Source organism: Seriola dumerili, unplaced genomic scaffold (assembly GCF_002260705.1).
Source record: "Seriola dumerili isolate Sdu_G_001 unplaced genomic scaffold, Sdu_1.0 BDQW01000191.1, whole genome shotgun sequence".
Classification (NCBI taxonomy): Eukaryota; Metazoa; Chordata; class Actinopteri; order Carangiformes; family Carangidae; genus Seriola; species Seriola dumerili.
In genome coordinates, this window is record NW_019174446.1 from 6,695,093 (window position 1) to 6,711,787 (window position 16,695).

Genomic DNA, 16,695 nt, shown 5'->3' on the forward strand with positions numbered 1-16,695 from the left:
ATAATAATAATAATAATAATAATAATAATACATCTATTATCTGAATGCAAACTTTGTAAAACATAGTGCATTGTATTGTATACTCATAATAATATTTATTGATTTATTAGCCATCCACCTTACATGTGTCCAATAAGCACTGTGCCACAGCGCCCCCTATCTCCACTTGGAGCTCACAGCGGGCTGTCTGTCAGTCAGCCTCAGCAGACTCCTCCTCCGCCATTTTTGACTGTAAACATCCTGCCGATTTTAAAAGGACAGCGGAGAGCGGGAGGAAGGCGACTGGCGCCATCTTGGCTGTTTTAATGAGTACAACAGGGGAGAATTCGCTGGGAGAAATAACATAATCACTGGAATTTCAGTCTAAAAGGGGTCCTGTCGGTAAGTGTGTCTGCAGTGGAAATATTCGCGCGTTGCTTTGTGTAATGTACGAGACGAAATAAGCATGCACGTTTGTGGTTATTCGCCGCGGCCTTCACTGTACAAGGAGCCGTTAGCGACCAGCTAACGATACAGTTTTGCTGGTAGAGGGAAAAAGTATGAGCAGGTTTTGATGGACACATTTCTCCTGCGTGCTCTACTTTATTTCAGCGGGAGAATTGTAGCTTTGTCTGTCGTTTTAGAAAAGCTTTAATTTTTCTGCTAGTAAGTAAATTCGGCATAAACATTTCTGCTCCACACGCACAACATACGATGTCATTGCTCCTTTTGTAGTTAGCTGGCGGCTAATTTTGTTGACCCACTTGATGGCGCCGACTATTTACTGGCGTTGACCAATCCTTTGGCGCTCTTAATACGTTCTACTAAGTGCATATATAACCACGCACACTTCAGTTTTAGATAATCCACGTGTCTGTGGTAGTTAAGAAAATATGATTCATTGAAGTACAGTACGGGAAAAGTGTCGGTTACGGTGGGCAGACATGTGCATTTCCAATGTTTGCCTCCCTCCCTGGGAAATAGGCGGAACTTGAATGAAGTCAGCACTTGTTTTGATAACGTTAAAATCTCCCTTTTCTGAATATAGTGTTCTGCGTTGGTATTTTACCAATAATGAGTAACGGTTAAAGTTACTTAAATTGATCTTAACAAGAGACGATAAAGGGCGCTTTTATCGATTTTAGGGATCACGTTAGCGATATTTTAGCTGATAAGCCTCCGACATAAGCTTAGCAAACGTTAGGGTAAATTACTGTCTAAAGTTTCTTCAAGAGGCAACAGACCCTCATCTTTGTCAGATAATGGTAAGGCTAATAGTTAGTTAAAACCAAAGTTGACAAAATAAAACCAGCCCGCATTCTGAGGGAAACCGTGTTTCTTTGCCATGATGCTGCCCATCCTACGAAGCAGGAAAATTGGATCCATAGATCTAAATTTACAATTAACACTGCTAGATCTCTTCTATTTTGTGTGGCCATTAAGACTGATGTGTGATCTATTCCACAGCGTATAGTAAAAACATCCAACTTGATGATTACAAAGCATTGATTCTGTGCAGCAGTCAAGCACTTTCTGCAACTTTGTTGAATTCGTCCCATATCTCCATGTCATCAACTGTCATAGATAATGAGGCTAGTTTTGCTGAATATAACTGAAAATATCTGTTGTGTATCAAAGACTTCTAGGGATGGTCCTTTGCTCCTAGTTCATGTATTTCATTTTGGTACTATTGTCTCTGTGTCCTGACCTTTTTAGAATAGCCTCTCCTTATACATAAAGTAATCTGTTATGTTTTCCAGGTAAACCTTACTGCTGTGTGAGTGTGTGAGCCAGGGGAACCAGGGCCATGTTCTACGCCCACTTTGTCCTCAGCAAACGTGGGCCGCTGGCCAAGATCTGGCTAGCGGCCCATTGGGACAAGAAACTGACCAAGGCCCATGTGTTTGAATGCAACTTGGAGAGCAGTGTGGAGAGCATCATCTCGCCCAAGGTAACAGGAGAAATGTGCACTTTCTGCATTCTGGTGTTACCTTGTTAACTCCTGCTAATTAAAAGCAGGAATGTTTAAAACGAAAGAAACTAAAGCATTGTATGGAAATATTATAGCAGAATTTCTCATTGCAGCTGTCAGTTTAACACTGTTTGCTATATTTAAAACAACCAATTGCAATGTCTTCATAGACAGTGCCAAGATAGGTTTATTTTCACTGTGTGTTTGTTCTTGCCTTTTTAACATACTTTACTGTTATACCTCATGCACAGATAACACAGTTCAGTCTTGTTTTTACAAGAAAAATTTACCAAGTAAACATGACTTTTCTTTGACACACGACACCTGCTCCATCTGTTTTTCTGGGCCTTTTTTCTCTTAGGTAAAGATGGCATTGCGTACATCAGGCCACCTGCTCCTTGGGGTGGTGAGAATCTACCACAGGAAAGCCAAGTACCTGCTTGCTGACTGTAATGAAGCCTTCATCAAGATCAAAATGGCTTTTAGGCCAGGTAGGGAGAAATGTCGAGACAAACTACTTCTTAGATCTTTCTTGTCATGAAAGCAGTTTGTAGATTTCTCTTTGCTGGAACAGTTACAAAGCTGGGAGCAAAATTGAAAAGCTGCAGGAGTGAAGTGTCCAGTGTGTTTTCTTTTTTTTTTTTTTTTTTTTTTTTTCCTCATCTTAAACCAGCAGGCATATTTGAGATTGTAAAGATGAAGCACTTAAACATTCTTCTGAATTTGTAATTTGTTTTCCCAAACAAAAAAAAAAATTTTTTCTACTGTTGCAGTGGACTGACGTGTTGTTGTTTGTGGGGTGAGTTGTGTATTATAACGTCTCAACTTGTATCTGGATTCAGGTGTGGTGGATCTACCTGAGGAAAACAGAGAGGCAGCCTACAATGCCATCACCTTACCTGAGGAGTTCCATGACTTTGACCAGCCGCTTCCTGATCTGGAGTAAGTTAACAACATTTACTTCTCGTTTTATCTGCTGATGTATTAAATACTTGGTGACCTGCTCATGTCACTAGTACTGGTGTAGTTCAGTTTGTGTCATTCAATCACCAACTGTTTTACTCATCCGTGATGTTATTTTTTGTGTGTGTTGTTTCAAACAGTGACATAGATGTGGCCCAACAGTTCACCCTCAACCAGAGCAGAGTAGAAGAGATCACCATGAGGGAAGATGTCGGCAACCTCAGCCTCCTGCAGGACAATGACTTTTGTAGGACACTATATATACTGATATATACACTCATACTTTCCACTTCACATAAGTAGATGAGGCCATTTCTGTGTCATTTTAGATTTCAACTCAGCATGAATGTATCATGCTGCAGAATCCTTTTTGATAGTATTGATTTTAGATATGACATTACATTTTATCAGAATAATAGAACTGTTATGTAAAAGAAAAAAAATAATCGACCTGTTCATATGTTATAATAAACTGCTGCACTCTACAGCTGACTTTGGTATGGACGACCGAGAAATGATGCGTGATGCCAGCACATTTGAGGAGGATATCATGCACGGTGCCACAGCCTCTAACCTTTTGCTAGAGGCTGAGCCTGGTCCCGCTAATCTCCCTGACAAGTCCAACCACATGGAGTATGATGACTTTGGGGATGGCTCCATGGGCAACAGTGATGGGGGAATGTTGGGTGAGCATTTTTAAAAAAAAAAAAAAAAATTTTTTTTTTTTTTCTACTATATTGGATTACTGTTAAAGTTGGTCTGTAAGATATTATGATAAAGTAACAAAGACTTATTGTTAATCCTCTTTGTTATCTTGCAGTCGATAAGCTGCTGAGTTCTGAGGACGGCGGCGGTATCTTTGATGATCCTCCAGCTATCACAGAAAGTGTCATGATGCCTCCAGATCATGGAGATGATGAAGACGACTTTGACAACCTCCAGTCACGTAAGTAAAGCTAAGTTCTTTTGCCTTATTGCAAAGGATTTAAAACAGGAAATTCTGTTGTTTTTTCTTTTTTCTTTTTGTCTCTGTCTCCATTAATCTCCAGTAGCGTCACTGTGTATCTATAAATTACATTTACATGTGGAGAACATTGCAGCGGTGACCTGTAAAAACTGCTTAGTCATGTATCACAATAAGTGGAGTGCACATTGTATCATTACTTGTCTGTTTAAGGGGAAATGCATTTTTGTGTGTCTAGCGGGTCCAGACAGCCCAGACTCTGGCCCAGCAGAGCCACTGCCAGCAATGGCTGATCAGACAGAACAGACCACTCTGGTTCACAATGAGGAGGAGGCCTTTGCCCTGGAGCCTATTGACATCACTGGTAAGACTCTTCCTCACCCTTCTGTAGAGAAGAAAGACTGTTTTAATGAATATTTTATTTGTATTTTTTATTATAAAATTCTGTATTAATTCCTCTTCTGTAAATTTTTTTTTAGCAAAAAGTATTTTTGAAAAATCCATTCTGTAAATGCTTCTCAATATATTTAAAATGATATACAAGAAAGCTAATAGGAAGTCATAGGAAACTGTGCCAACAAAAATGTCACTATGCATTTTGCTGAAGGCGAGGGTTTACCGAAATGACTATATTACTGTCTTACACTGAGAAACCATAGGGATTTGTCAACTTGTAGATTCTTCTATACCTTTTTTCTAGGTATCCATCCCTTAAATAACTCTGGTTGTATTCAGCAGTTACAGGGAATGTTGTGAGTAAGGAGACTGCAAAAAGCTCTGAGCAACACAGCACTGATATATAATTGACCAATGAAGTCCTTACGCTTAGCATTGTTTGAAAACCATAACACGTGCTACCCTTTTAATGATGAGAAATGATGGTCAAACAGGCATCAGCTACATTTTTTTTTCTTCCTGTTTGCAGTGAAAGAGACCAAGGCGAAGCGTAAGAGGAAGCTCATTGTGGATAGTGTGAAGGAGCTGGACAGTAAGACCATCAGGGCCCAGCTGTCTGATTACTCGGACATTGTCACCACATTGGACCTCGCACCTCCCACTAAGAAGCTTATGATGTGGAAGGAAACTGGAGGAGTTGAGAAGCTCTTCTCTCTTCCTGCCCAACCCCTGTGGAACGCCAGGCTGCTCAAGGTAACAAATGTTTGTTAAAAATATGCACATACTTGTGGGTGAATATGCACACATGTCCACCCCTAACTATTTGAGAACATACTGTCAGCTATCTGCTTGAAGTCACTTACAGGCAATATCACCACTTGGTGAATGGTAATGAGTAAGTCACACCAAAGGTCTTTGTCTCCAAGTGTGTCAGACTGTGATACTGTTTAATATATATATATATATATATAATGTTGAATTTTTCATTGACATTCTGTTCAGGATGTGGAATTTAAATAAGAGCATTGAATGAATGGGAGGTGGTTGAAGTGATTGGTTTTGTCTCTCTTTTCCCTATCCTTTCACACCCACATTACCCCTCCTGAATACTGAATTTAAAACGTGTTGATGCATAATCAAGGAGACATTCTTTTTGTCTTTCATCAGTCTCCCTGAAAAGTCCCAACATTTTTATTGTACTACTATTATTTTTTTATTTATATTTAACTGTTAAATCTCTGATGTCAGATGTTCACCCGCTGCCTGACGCCTCTGGTGCCAGATGAGCTGAGGAAGAGGCGAAAGGGTGGAGAGGCAGACAGTCTGGATGAGTTCCTCAAAGAGCTGGAGAACCCAGAGGTACCTAGAGAGGAGGTCATGAGTCAGCACAGAGATGTTATTGGTAAGTTATGCTGGAAGAGATGAGAGGAGGCTATATTACAGTGCAGACATGTCATCAGTTGCATGAGAGGAAGAGAGACTGGGGGCAGGTCTTAACTGTGACACCATCAATGAATAAGGCTTTAACTTTAGCTGTTCACATAAGCATTTCTTTATGAAATCTATTAATATCTCCCTCAGACCAGACGATCATGGAGGAGCCTAGTATGCTGGCAGCCTCTGCAATGGAGGGCAGCAGGACAACCCTGGATGAGACAGTCATGCCTCCTCCCTCTACACCCCGTGGTGTCAAACGCAAGACCCTTGACAAAGAGGGCCCCCTTCCTGTAAGTAATTATTAACTTTTGTTTTTCTTTGTCCTAATGCTCTAATTGAGGGTGCATATTTTCTCCTCAGCATATCATGTGGAGGTGACAAAATGTATAAATCCAAAAGTGCTGTTTAAAGGCTATATTGTTTTCAGTGCTTAAGCAGCTGAGCTGTAATATGTAGAAATTTGATTCCCATTTTTTAAACTGCTTTCTGTTTTAGACCAAATTTCATGGTTTGATTATAATCATGTCACATTGGTCTTATTTGTTATCTAAAGGAAAGAAAATAAACCAGATAAGGATTTTTGTATTTTGAATTTTCTGAAGGAGTGAACTTGGGAAGTGCTCAACAGTCAAATGGGAAAAACACTAAATATAATCCATTCAGATGACTGCAGTGTGTCCTAGCTTGGTCCTGACTTGCGCACTGCTTTCCCTCTTTCAGATGGCTCCATTGGAGCAGCAGCAGGTGGCTGACCGCTCAGTCTTGTCTCAGAGGTTAGACATGCCTCAGGTGGATCTGCCCCCAGAGGAGAGCAGTGTCAACCTCACCCAGCTTGTCCCTGAGCTGGACCTCCTTGGTGAGAAGAGCAAAGACAAGAAGGATGATAGCGATGAGGAAGAGGTGAGAGAAGAACAACTGCGTTCTCTGGTACACTGGAAACTTTGCAGCTCGTAGTAGTGATGCATTTTTTCACTTAGCTTAAAATTTGCCTAAAGTGCTAAAACAAAAATCCCGATAACAAGTAAGTAAAAATATAAATAGCAAAGCTAAAGAGTAAAATTCCGTCTAAGCTATGTAGCAGTTTATAGGAAGTGCTGTTCTGTAGAGACAAGCTTTTATTTAATTGTCTGTTGTATAAGTCTGGGCCAATTGATAGTGATGATTCTGTCTGTGGTCCTCAGGAAGAGGAAGGTCAGGCTGGAGACCAGGATCAGGAGGAGAAGAGATGGAACAAGAGAACCCAGCAGATGCTGCACGGTCTCCAGGTACGAAGAAATTATTTTGAAAACACATTTTAAGTAGACTGCAAACGTTGTCACAGTATTTATAAAATTCTGATTATGTGATATTACTTTTGCTTATCTGTATTCTGTGAGGGTCTTTTGATGAAAGGAGGGGAAACATGAGCATCACTTGCTTGTTCATATTTGATTGATCGTCAGGTCAAAAGAAAAGACTTCGACTGATATTTTGTGTTTCTGTCTCCATAGCGCGTCATGGCTAAGACTGGTGCAGATTCAGTCAGCCTGCTTGACCTGTGCCGGAACAACAACAGGAAGCAGGCAGCTGCCAAGTTTTACAGTTTCCTGGTCCTTAAGAAGCAGCAAGCCATCGAGGTCACCCAGTCTGAGCCCTACAGCGATATCATCGCCACCGCTGGACCAAGATTCCACCTTATTTAGACATTGGAAGAACAGACAAACTCTTCTTCCAACAGACATACTTTTTTAATTACTCGAGTTTTTTGCCTTTTTATTTTGTGTTTTCCTGTCAGCCCATTTTGTTTCAGGGGAAGGGGCGGGAGTAGTGGGGAACGGGTTGGAAACTTTTTAAAAAAAGAAGAAAAAAAAAAGGATTTTACTGTACTACAGATGGAATCATGCAGTATTCATTTGGTTCAAACGGAGTGAGGAAGAATGTTTAACAATTATATTTATAAAGCAACCTTTTTTTAGACACCAATTTGTAAGCTTCGCTTCATTATGTTTTGTAAGTTAAATTTCCATTGTCTGCTCATTCCATAAGTTTTGTACCATTGCCCCTCTCACACCGGAAATATTGCAGATTTTAGATAAAGAGCCCTGTATTTTCACATGGAATCCTGTATCAACTCTTGACATGTTTTGGAAAGGTACTGTTTAATTGCTCAGAAGTGTAACCTCTCCCACCTTCTCCTTGTTGCACTTGTTCTTTCATGATGATAAACAGAAAGGTTAATCTGTCAAAGAAATTGGTAAATCGTACCTGGTATTAAATATGTTTCAGATGTATAATTCAGGCAGTTTATCAATTAAGGTTTTTTTGTTTTATACCTTTATACGTTTATGCTTATTCACCTTTTTGCATTATGTAACTAGGGTAATGTACTTGTTACAGTTAAGTTCAGTATCCCACCTTTTTAGTCTTCTGGTAACTACTAGTTGTGATACATCTGTAAAGATTTGAAATAAAGTGTTTTAAGTACTTGGTAACTGGATATTATTAATTAATTTATAATGTCATTTTGTTAACAATGATCCTTCTAAATCTTTATATCAAGATAATGTTAAATTGAAAGAAACAATTTTAGTTTAACTCAAACTTTTACTTGACAAAAGACTGATGACCAGTAATTTATAGCAATCAACTTTTAATTTCAGGTCTCTGTGTTTTACATACTTTTCAGTAATTTTATTAAAGTCTGGGGTTATACTATTCCAGTGGTTCATCATTCATTCAACAGAACTGCAGAGTGGGAATACATTAGTGTTTAATTACAGATTTTTAGCCACCATCTGCAGCCTAGCCTGTCCATAGTACAAAAAAACAGACGGGTCTTTAATACGAAATAAACTATCTATCTTTTGTGTTACTATGCCAACTGTCTAATAAAATTGGACTCCCTAGCCACCTAACCCTTGTTTCGACACGGACACGAAAACGGACACATCGTTACCGGAAACGTCCGTCGACGAAATCTGTCCTTCCTTTACACGCGTGTGGTGGTTGTAGATGGCTTCACGTAAAGATTCTGGTTCAGTAGCTAGCGCCGTAATGGCTTCTACGGGCGGCACTTTGGACTCTCCTGTCAAACAGATCCAAATTGAAGGACTGGTAAGTTTCACTGTGGTGCTGTATAGCTACATATTGAATTTCGTTGGCTGATGTGAGAGAAACCGGCCCCAACTGTTAGCAGATGTGGGTGCTAGCTAAAGTGTGAGCATCATCATGGCGGACAGATAATGAGAAGCGGTGTCTTGTACTTAAACAAATGCCTTTAACCTAGCTTACGTTACTTTATCCGTTGCTTTCCTGGCGAAACCGACTGACCAATACAGATAATATGTGTTGTTTACAATACCTAAACCGTCCAATAGGCCAACTATGCCTATCTTCCAAGTTAGCTGGTGTTAGCTTTGAGTAAGCCACGGGGACGTTTCATTTTAAAAGCAGGACCTCCCTGGTGGTCGGGTTAAGGGATCGACTTAGGATGATGATGATGATGATGCCCCTAGCTCTCACCTCAGGCAAGTGTTGCAGTTTGCCCCAAAAACCAGAATGTTTACAGGAGTAATTTGTTAGCCGTGTTCCTTATAACAAACATTACTTTACTTAAACAACAAGCTACAATAACTTTATATAGTGAGGAATACATAAATAAGACAGACATGTACTCAGTTGCAGGCTTCAAAGTGTATATTTGCCTTCTTGAAAACTAAAGCAAAATAAAGCCTTTCAACTAATTCATGGTTTAAAATAATCAAATCACTAAAAATGCAACAATAAATAGATTTCCTTGCAGCACAAAGTACCTCATCAATGCTCTCTTGATCTCTGGTCTGTTTTCATACAGAATGTATTTGGCTGCTTTAAAAAATATGTACTTCAGTCAGATTTTTCATTTGAGAAGACACTTGCCTCTTTGCAACTATATACTTGAAATACCAAAGCTAGTCCAGACTGATATTTGTCATTATTATCTAAATTTCCCCTGCATTTCAGTGTTGATGTTCTCAAGCCAGTTAAACATTTTAAGATTTGGTGGGACTATTACCAGGCAGTGTATCTTAAAACCTTTTGTGGCACATATTGAAATTTCAAACACCCTCAACATTGTACATACATACTTTACATTCTGTAGTACCCTTGTATAAACAGCAGAGGACAAACTTGTGTCATTGCCATGTACTTTCATTCTACCTCATCCTGTCCTAAACTGCACTGGTCACAAAGCAGCTCATTTGCTTGGTGTGCCTGAATGCAGTAGCAGGACATTACTTGCCAGCTGCTGCCTTCCTTTTATCTTGCTCATTAAAGGTGCCCTAGAGTCTCGGGTCCTAATTTCAAATCTAAATATTTCACCTCAGTGTGTATTATTTAGACCCCTTAATGAGATTTTCTTAATTCATTTTCTCAGTCTTATGAACCAAATATTTTAATCACAGCAGTTAAATTAAAAACAGTTGAGAACCGTTTACTGTGCGACCTTACTTGAGTTCAAACTGTTGAAGGAAAGGTGTCTATTTGAAGTAGAGTTATGAAATACTTTTCACCTGAATGCATTGATATGCAGCAGTTGCTGCTGTGTTGCGTCATGACCCGTCTGTCAGAGGTTTAGCTGGAGGGTTGCCCATAGACAGCATCACCAATGCTGTGTAGTAAAATTGGATTGTTTCCTTGCTTTTGAAGAGGTTTCAGTGGTTGATGTTGCCACAGGAGTGGAGTGCTGCACTGCGATGGGTTCCATTAAACACCTACTGAGATCACACGCTTGTCTGTATGTTTGAAAAAGTATTTATTCATTCTGATGTCTGATGCACGTCAGACACGGGTCTTATTCACGTATCGTGAATTAAGGAAAAGTCAGAGCACATTGTGCAGCACATTTTGGCACTGTGATATGAAAGCTCAGGGGCATAAAGAGGCAGGAAATATGTCAAAATGAGTTTTGACATTTCTTTTACCAGTGGCAGACATTTTCTTTGTTTTTTTCCCAGTGAATATATGAATGAGTAAAACACTGTGGCAGAACAGTCCCTTCTTCCCCCTGAGGCTTTTCCACTTGCCTCAGGTCCTTAAGCCTGGGCTCATCAGGAAGGTGTTCACACTACGCAATGTGACATAGATCATCTGTAACACACACAGACAGAAGAGATAACTTACTGCCCAGTGTAGAAACATGTGTTCCCATCTCTCCAGTACAGTTACTCATTGCTATGCTTCTTCTATCACTTCCTCATAGTAGAGCCAACACTTTATGTTTACCTGGTATTTAAAAGTTGTAATCCTTACTATTTCAGTTCCAGTTGATTTGGCATCACTGAGGTTATGTGAAGTATCAGCAAGTGTGTTTTCATACTACATCAGATACTCCTTAAGCAGAGTCTTTGGCAAAAATAAAACAGAAGACCAGCTGGTGTATGAGTTTACAGCACACCCAAACAAACTTGTGTTATTTCAATAAAAAAGTAAGTCCAAAGTAATTGCAGCTGCAATGTGACTTCATGCTGCGCACGGTTCCACACAACAGAAGGTCACAGTAAAGTTGGTTGCCTTGCTGTGTCTCCTCCTCGTTGTTCAGCTGCTGCCATGAAAACATTAAAATTATCCATGGATGGATGCAGCAATGGATGCTGTGACCACTTCACAATTCAGGTCACCCCTTGTTTCACCATTGGAATGGTTTTAATGTTAAGCAGTAGGAAATGTGTTTGGCAACTTAATACAGCTCTGATATGACTATATGAGACTGAAGGGTAAACAGTGCCGCTGATATCAATGAGATGACATTACAAACTAACACTGTTCAGATTACATGCTGCATTGTTTCCTTTGAATCCCTGATCCATTCAAAGGCAGTTTAAATCCAATGCGGGAATGTTGCACTCTGCCACTAACAATGATAACTAATACAATTACAAAATGCAAATACAATGATTGTCTATAGCTGAAAACATGCAGAACATGAGTAGTATCAAAAATTTTCATGAAAATCTTATCGAAGGATTATAATAACCTTACAACATCATCAGTGAAATTTGTATGAAACATCTTGAACTGAATTTGTCATTGCATACTTATGCTTACAAATCCAAGCCAGTCATCTTATACTGTTTAATGTGAGAATTATTGCTGCAAATGGATTTGAATAGCGTAAGGACAGTTGTGAATCTTTCCAGTGAGCAAGTGGTATTGTTAAAAGTCACTTCTTGATTGTTTCTTTCTCTACATTGCAATAACTTCTCTTGTTGATTGTTGTCAGAGTCACTGACTACTTCACACTACAAGTCCGTGCTTTGCCCAACAAAATTAAACATGTTTGAAAAAGATCTCATCAGGCCAAAGCTGGCAGATGAAGTGGGAAGCTGCGGTGGTCTTCATCCATGGCATAACCTCAACAGATGAGTCATGCCATACAAAGGTGTTCTCTCCGTCGAGTGTATTACAGCCGAGTGTAGAGTTTGTGTACACATGAGCAGCGCAAAAAGAAAAACTCATTATGGGATTGTCTCTCTTGCGGTACTTTCTCATAACTTGAGCCCCTTTGTGGCGGGACTATGAGCCCTTTTGTGTGAGTGAGAAAGAAGATTTATGATAAGAATTAAAGGCAGGCAACGGAGGATTTGGACTGCAATTGATTTTGCACAATTCAATTTTAAGCTTGTTGATTTATAATGCGCTGTCCACATATCAATCTTGGGCCTCTCCACATGAGGTGAGCTCACTGGGCTAGCTGCTGGTGAGCTAGATCAATAAAAATGTATGTGTGTCACAGAGGAGAGAGAGAGAAGCAGGCTAAGACAGTACTGGAGAGAGGTAGCGTACATGCGTGTGTCCATGTAGGTTTGCACGAACATGGAGCTTTCCAGGCTTGGCTTAGAATACCTGATGGCATTTACTCAACACCAGGAAGCCAGCACAACAAATCTACTGAAACCTCCGTCCGTCCTTCCTTCCTCCCCTGTCTTTAGTGTAGATGCCTATTCAGTTCCTGTCTTTAAAGTATTTCTGTAGATTCAGGACTTTTCTTAAAGCCTTGCTCGAATTAAATTTTATTTATTTGACCTTCCTGTAGTGGTTTTTGGCCAGTTATCCCTCTCACCTCCTTCTTTTCCAGACGGATGCTATTTAAGTGTGTGATGAACAGATTGCCAAGAGTTAGATAGCTGAACGCATTGTGAGTATCTGTGCTATCTGCTCTCGCTGATGGAGGGAGACTAGAAAAGCTATTTGCTGGCAGAAAAAGGAGCCAAAGCTCAAAGGGGGGCAGGGGGACTTTGTAAAGCAGCTAGCGCTGCCGATCCTGAGGACTTCCACTGTAGCCCTCTTTCCCCTCTCTTCCTGCCTCGCTGTCATCTGTTCACCCATTGCTCTCCTCGCCCTCACCTGCTCCCCTCATGCTCATCATTACCTTTATCCTTCTGCTTTTCCTCCCCTCATATTTTCACCATTGCATTTCCTCCTTTCCTTTCCCACCACCTCCTCACTCTTACATTTTCTCCCTCTCTCTCTATCCATCTTCCCCCCCTCCACCGACCTATTGTTCAGACCTTCCTGCCCTCTCAGTCAGAGAAGCCCAGGCAGGCAGAGTGTGAGATTTGTTTTTCTCCCCACTCCACCCCATATCGTCTCCCTTTTCCTGCCCCTAGCTCTTTTACTTGTTGCACGACAGGTCCGGCACTCTATTGAAATAAATCATCTCCCAAGACCAAGATAGATGCATGTGAGTGTATGTGTGTGTGTGTGTGTGTGTGTGTGCATGGGCTTGTGAGACCAGTAAGGGCTCCCTCATGGTGGTGATGGGTGTTTTGTTGTGAGCATGGCTCCAGAACTGCCACCCTGCTCCCGTCCGTATATATGTGTGTGTATGTGTATATTATTAATGCCTCTGGCTGTGACCTGCCCACACTGTTATCAGCATGATTTATGCTCTCCCCCTCCACTCTATTCTTTCAGCTTCTTGTCCTGTTTCTGTTCATTTAGACGCTTTGCCTTATTCTCCTCTTTGACTGTCGTTTTCTTTTTTCGCTGGTCAGTGCATCTCATGATGAGTAGATGTTTGTGTGTGTGTGTGCGCGTGTCTGCCCATGCCTATGTAGTGTGTGTGCATGTGTGTGTGTGCACGCGCTTGTGCACATGCGTGCGTGTGTGTAGAAATAAGCCATAGCCCTTTTGTGCTGTCCTTGGTGTAGGTGATGCAGCATTAGAGTTTAAACCAGCTCCTCAATCATGTGGAGGCTTGTCCTTTTGGCCCATTTTTATCTGGTATTAAAAATTAAACGCATACGATGATGCATGGACACTCTGTCTCGATGAGGCACGACGATGTGGGATATCAGACCATAAGTCCAAATATACCCTCCCACCATCTGAGGGGAGCATTTTTCTTAAAATTTCACTGGATTCAGGTTTTGTTTTTTATGTGTGCCGCCTCCTCTTTCTCTAGTGTAAATTGCTAAGCTGTGCTGAATACTAACTGGCCTTTTGTACACACTCAAGATCAGTGATGCACCAGTGCTGGAGCCTGCAGGTGGTGCTTACCACTCCATTTACCACTCAACCACAGCCAGTGATTGGCTGAGTAACTTGTCCCAGAATTTCCTCTTAACATAACAACACTGTTTGGCAATAGTGTGGTTTTATGTAAGAGCTTGGTGACCAGTGAAGAGTGTAAAATGGTGGCTAAGGATTTATTATACAATTGAGTATTGATGAGACTAACATGCTGTATGCCCCCAGTCAAACTGAAATTTAAATTTGCCTCACTTTTTGTTTAAGGACATACTCTATGTCCATTTTATTAGGTACACCCGTACAATCTTATGCAATCCATTACAACCTTTCTATTTTTATGATGCCTACGATATTATTATTAGAGCTAGTTAAAGGCTAAAGTGAAGAGATAAGTTTTGAGCTTTCTTTTAAAAATACTTAGTGAGCTGGCCTCTCTGATATCTGTAGCTATAGTTTCATAGCTTTGGGCTGTAACTGACATATTGAGAGAAATAAACATAGGAATGAACAATATGATTGACTTAATGATTCCTGACAATTTCACCAAAAACTGAACGTTTTAAACTTTGTGATGGTAGAAAAAATGTCAGCTGTTGTACTGAATTGAAATATATTTTTACAGGTGTACCTAATAAAGTGGCCACTGAGTTTATAAATAAATAAAAAAAAAACATTTTTGGACATATTTCTGGGAACATTTTTCTAAGCTTCAGGCCTCGGTGGGTGGTTGGCACCTTGGCAGCGGGTGACTGACATTTGAAGGTCGGCGTTGCGAGGTGATGTGCTGTCAACATTCACAGTGTGCTACCAACAGGAGCCCGTCGTAGCCCTGTAGCCTACGAATGTTGACACAAAATGTTTTTATCCTTTTTCAACAAGCCCACATAGTGCTGGTGATGTATGATGTACTGTACTGAAATCTTTCTTTTACAACTTTCAACACCTCAGAGGACCTGTTGTGCCTCTGTACTCCACTCAGAAAGGGAAGATTAGCAAGCTATCCTATGTTGATAAACCAGCCAGGCCAATGAGCTGATATTATCTTATTGCAGATGCATCACTGTCTGTGTAAATGTGGGCCCAAAAGTATGAAACTGCAGTGCAGAAATGTCAAACTAGGTTTGAGGGTAATTAAGAAACCTTGACCTGTTTTGCCCACCACAGAAGAAGTTGGTTTTTCAGCTATGAAATATCCCACTTAGTATGTATCTTTTTTTTTTTTTTTTAAATGTGGCTGATAGATAATTCTATTTCTATTTCTATATCTAATTCAATAGAAAATGGAGTTCACTCCAAAATTTGGTATTGGCCTAAAATCTCAGTATCTGCAGTAGCTTCCCCTTGGAAAGTGGATGTTGGTTAGCCTAGCTTGCTAATATTAGCACTGATACCCACTAAATGTTATAAAAATTAATAAAACTGAATGCCTTACCCTAACAGTCAGCTGCAATGCTGTTGGGTGCTAGAGAGGCAATGTTACAAAACTGACTGAAAGCTTTGCATTTTTAATGTTGCATATTTAAAAATCGAGTAGGAGTTACTTTATAATAGGTTTACAGAGTGGAGGTGGTGATCCAGCTGAGGGTGGGCTGAACCTTGTGAGCATTAGGGCCTATAAAGGCTGCACACAGGCAAGTGGCAAACTCTAATTTCAAGGAAAAATCTAATTGTTTCCAATACTGCGCAGCAGCAGTTATATAACCTCTGCACATCCAGTTCATATATACAATCACCATATCACATTGGACAGCCACCTGATAGTGAGACCTAAATCTGAACACGTTTGTGATACCAAGAAGTGTTTTATAATTTAAATGGTCTTTATAAAGTGATGTGTGTTGTGTGTCTCTGTAAGAAAGGTGAAGCCTCCCACAGCACAAAATAAAAGATAAAGGTAGTAGAACCACTAGTAATCATTTGAACTATGACTTCATTGTACTGATTCAATATCTTGTGGTAATTTTGCTATGACCTGATGCTGCTGATAAACTGTGCAGTGTTTCTTAAGGACATTAAAGTTGTGATGAAAATAGTCTTTATTAAAAAGTTTCCTTATTATATATCTTCACATATAAGAGCATATAATGTTTTTTTAATCAGGTACTCAAACTCAATATCATTATCTAACAATACATACTTATTTTAACAACGCTTTTCTATACATCTACACATACAATTTAATGTGCACTAGAAAAAAACTGTTATTTTTGTCTACATTTTTTCCCATAGGTATTAATTAAATAGTTCAATGTATTTGTACAATGATAAAACATAATGTGTGAAATAACAGAGAAAGAAAAACTACAAATCTGCAGCAGGAGAGATGAAAAAAACCCAAGCGCCTTGTAAAGGAAAAAAAAAAAGAAAATCAGCCAAACTAATCCCACCACAAACTAATGAGCACAAATCAACATGACGAGCAGAGACACAACTGAATCGAATAACATAAATCAAAGGATGATAAAATACAATAAGAAATGCTGTAACAGCC

The 16,695-nt window shown here is 39.9% G+C and overlaps 2 protein-coding genes across 2 annotated transcripts in view; both read left to right on the plus strand.

The window, feature by feature from the left end:
- Positions 1 to 241: 241 nt before the first annotated feature.
- LOC111227841 (double-strand-break repair protein rad21 homolog) lies at positions 242 to 8,174 on the plus strand. The gene is made up of 14 exons (XM_022753565.1): positions 242 to 381; positions 1,740 to 1,930; positions 2,313 to 2,442; positions 2,794 to 2,893; positions 3,055 to 3,161; positions 3,403 to 3,600; positions 3,735 to 3,860; positions 4,117 to 4,242; positions 4,804 to 5,027; positions 5,523 to 5,676; positions 5,856 to 6,001; positions 6,432 to 6,611; positions 6,893 to 6,976; positions 7,202 to 8,174. The coding sequence occupies exons 2-14, from the start codon at positions 1,787 to 1,789 to the stop codon at positions 7,391 to 7,393; spliced, it is 1,911 nt and encodes a 636-aa protein (XP_022609286.1). The 5' UTR covers positions 242 to 381; positions 1,740 to 1,786; the 3' UTR covers positions 7,394 to 8,174.
- Positions 8,175 to 8,669: 495 nt separating this feature from the next.
- eif3h (eukaryotic translation initiation factor 3 subunit H) overlaps positions 8,670 to 16,695 on the plus strand; it is a 54,842-nt gene continuing 46,816 nt past the window's right edge. Inside the window, exon 1 of the mRNA XM_022753623.1 lies at positions 8,670 to 8,804. Coding sequence (XP_022609344.1) covers positions 8,703 to 8,804 — 102 coding nt within the window. The 5' untranslated portion in view covers positions 8,670 to 8,702. The remainder of the gene's footprint in view (positions 8,805 to 16,695) is intronic.

Coding starts and splice junctions, on each gene's coding strand:
- LOC111227841 (XM_022753565.1), top strand. CDS start 1,787: ATGTTCTACGCCCACTTTGTCCTCAGCAAACGTGGGCCGCTGGCCAAG. Junction 5,677..5,855: donor TCAGCACAGAGATGTTATTG/GTAAGTTATGCT, acceptor TATCTCCCTCAG/ACCAGACGATCATGGAGGAG. Junction 6,612..6,892: donor ATGATAGCGATGAGGAAGAG/GTGAGAGAAGAA, acceptor TGTGGTCCTCAG/GAAGAGGAAGGTCAGGCTGG.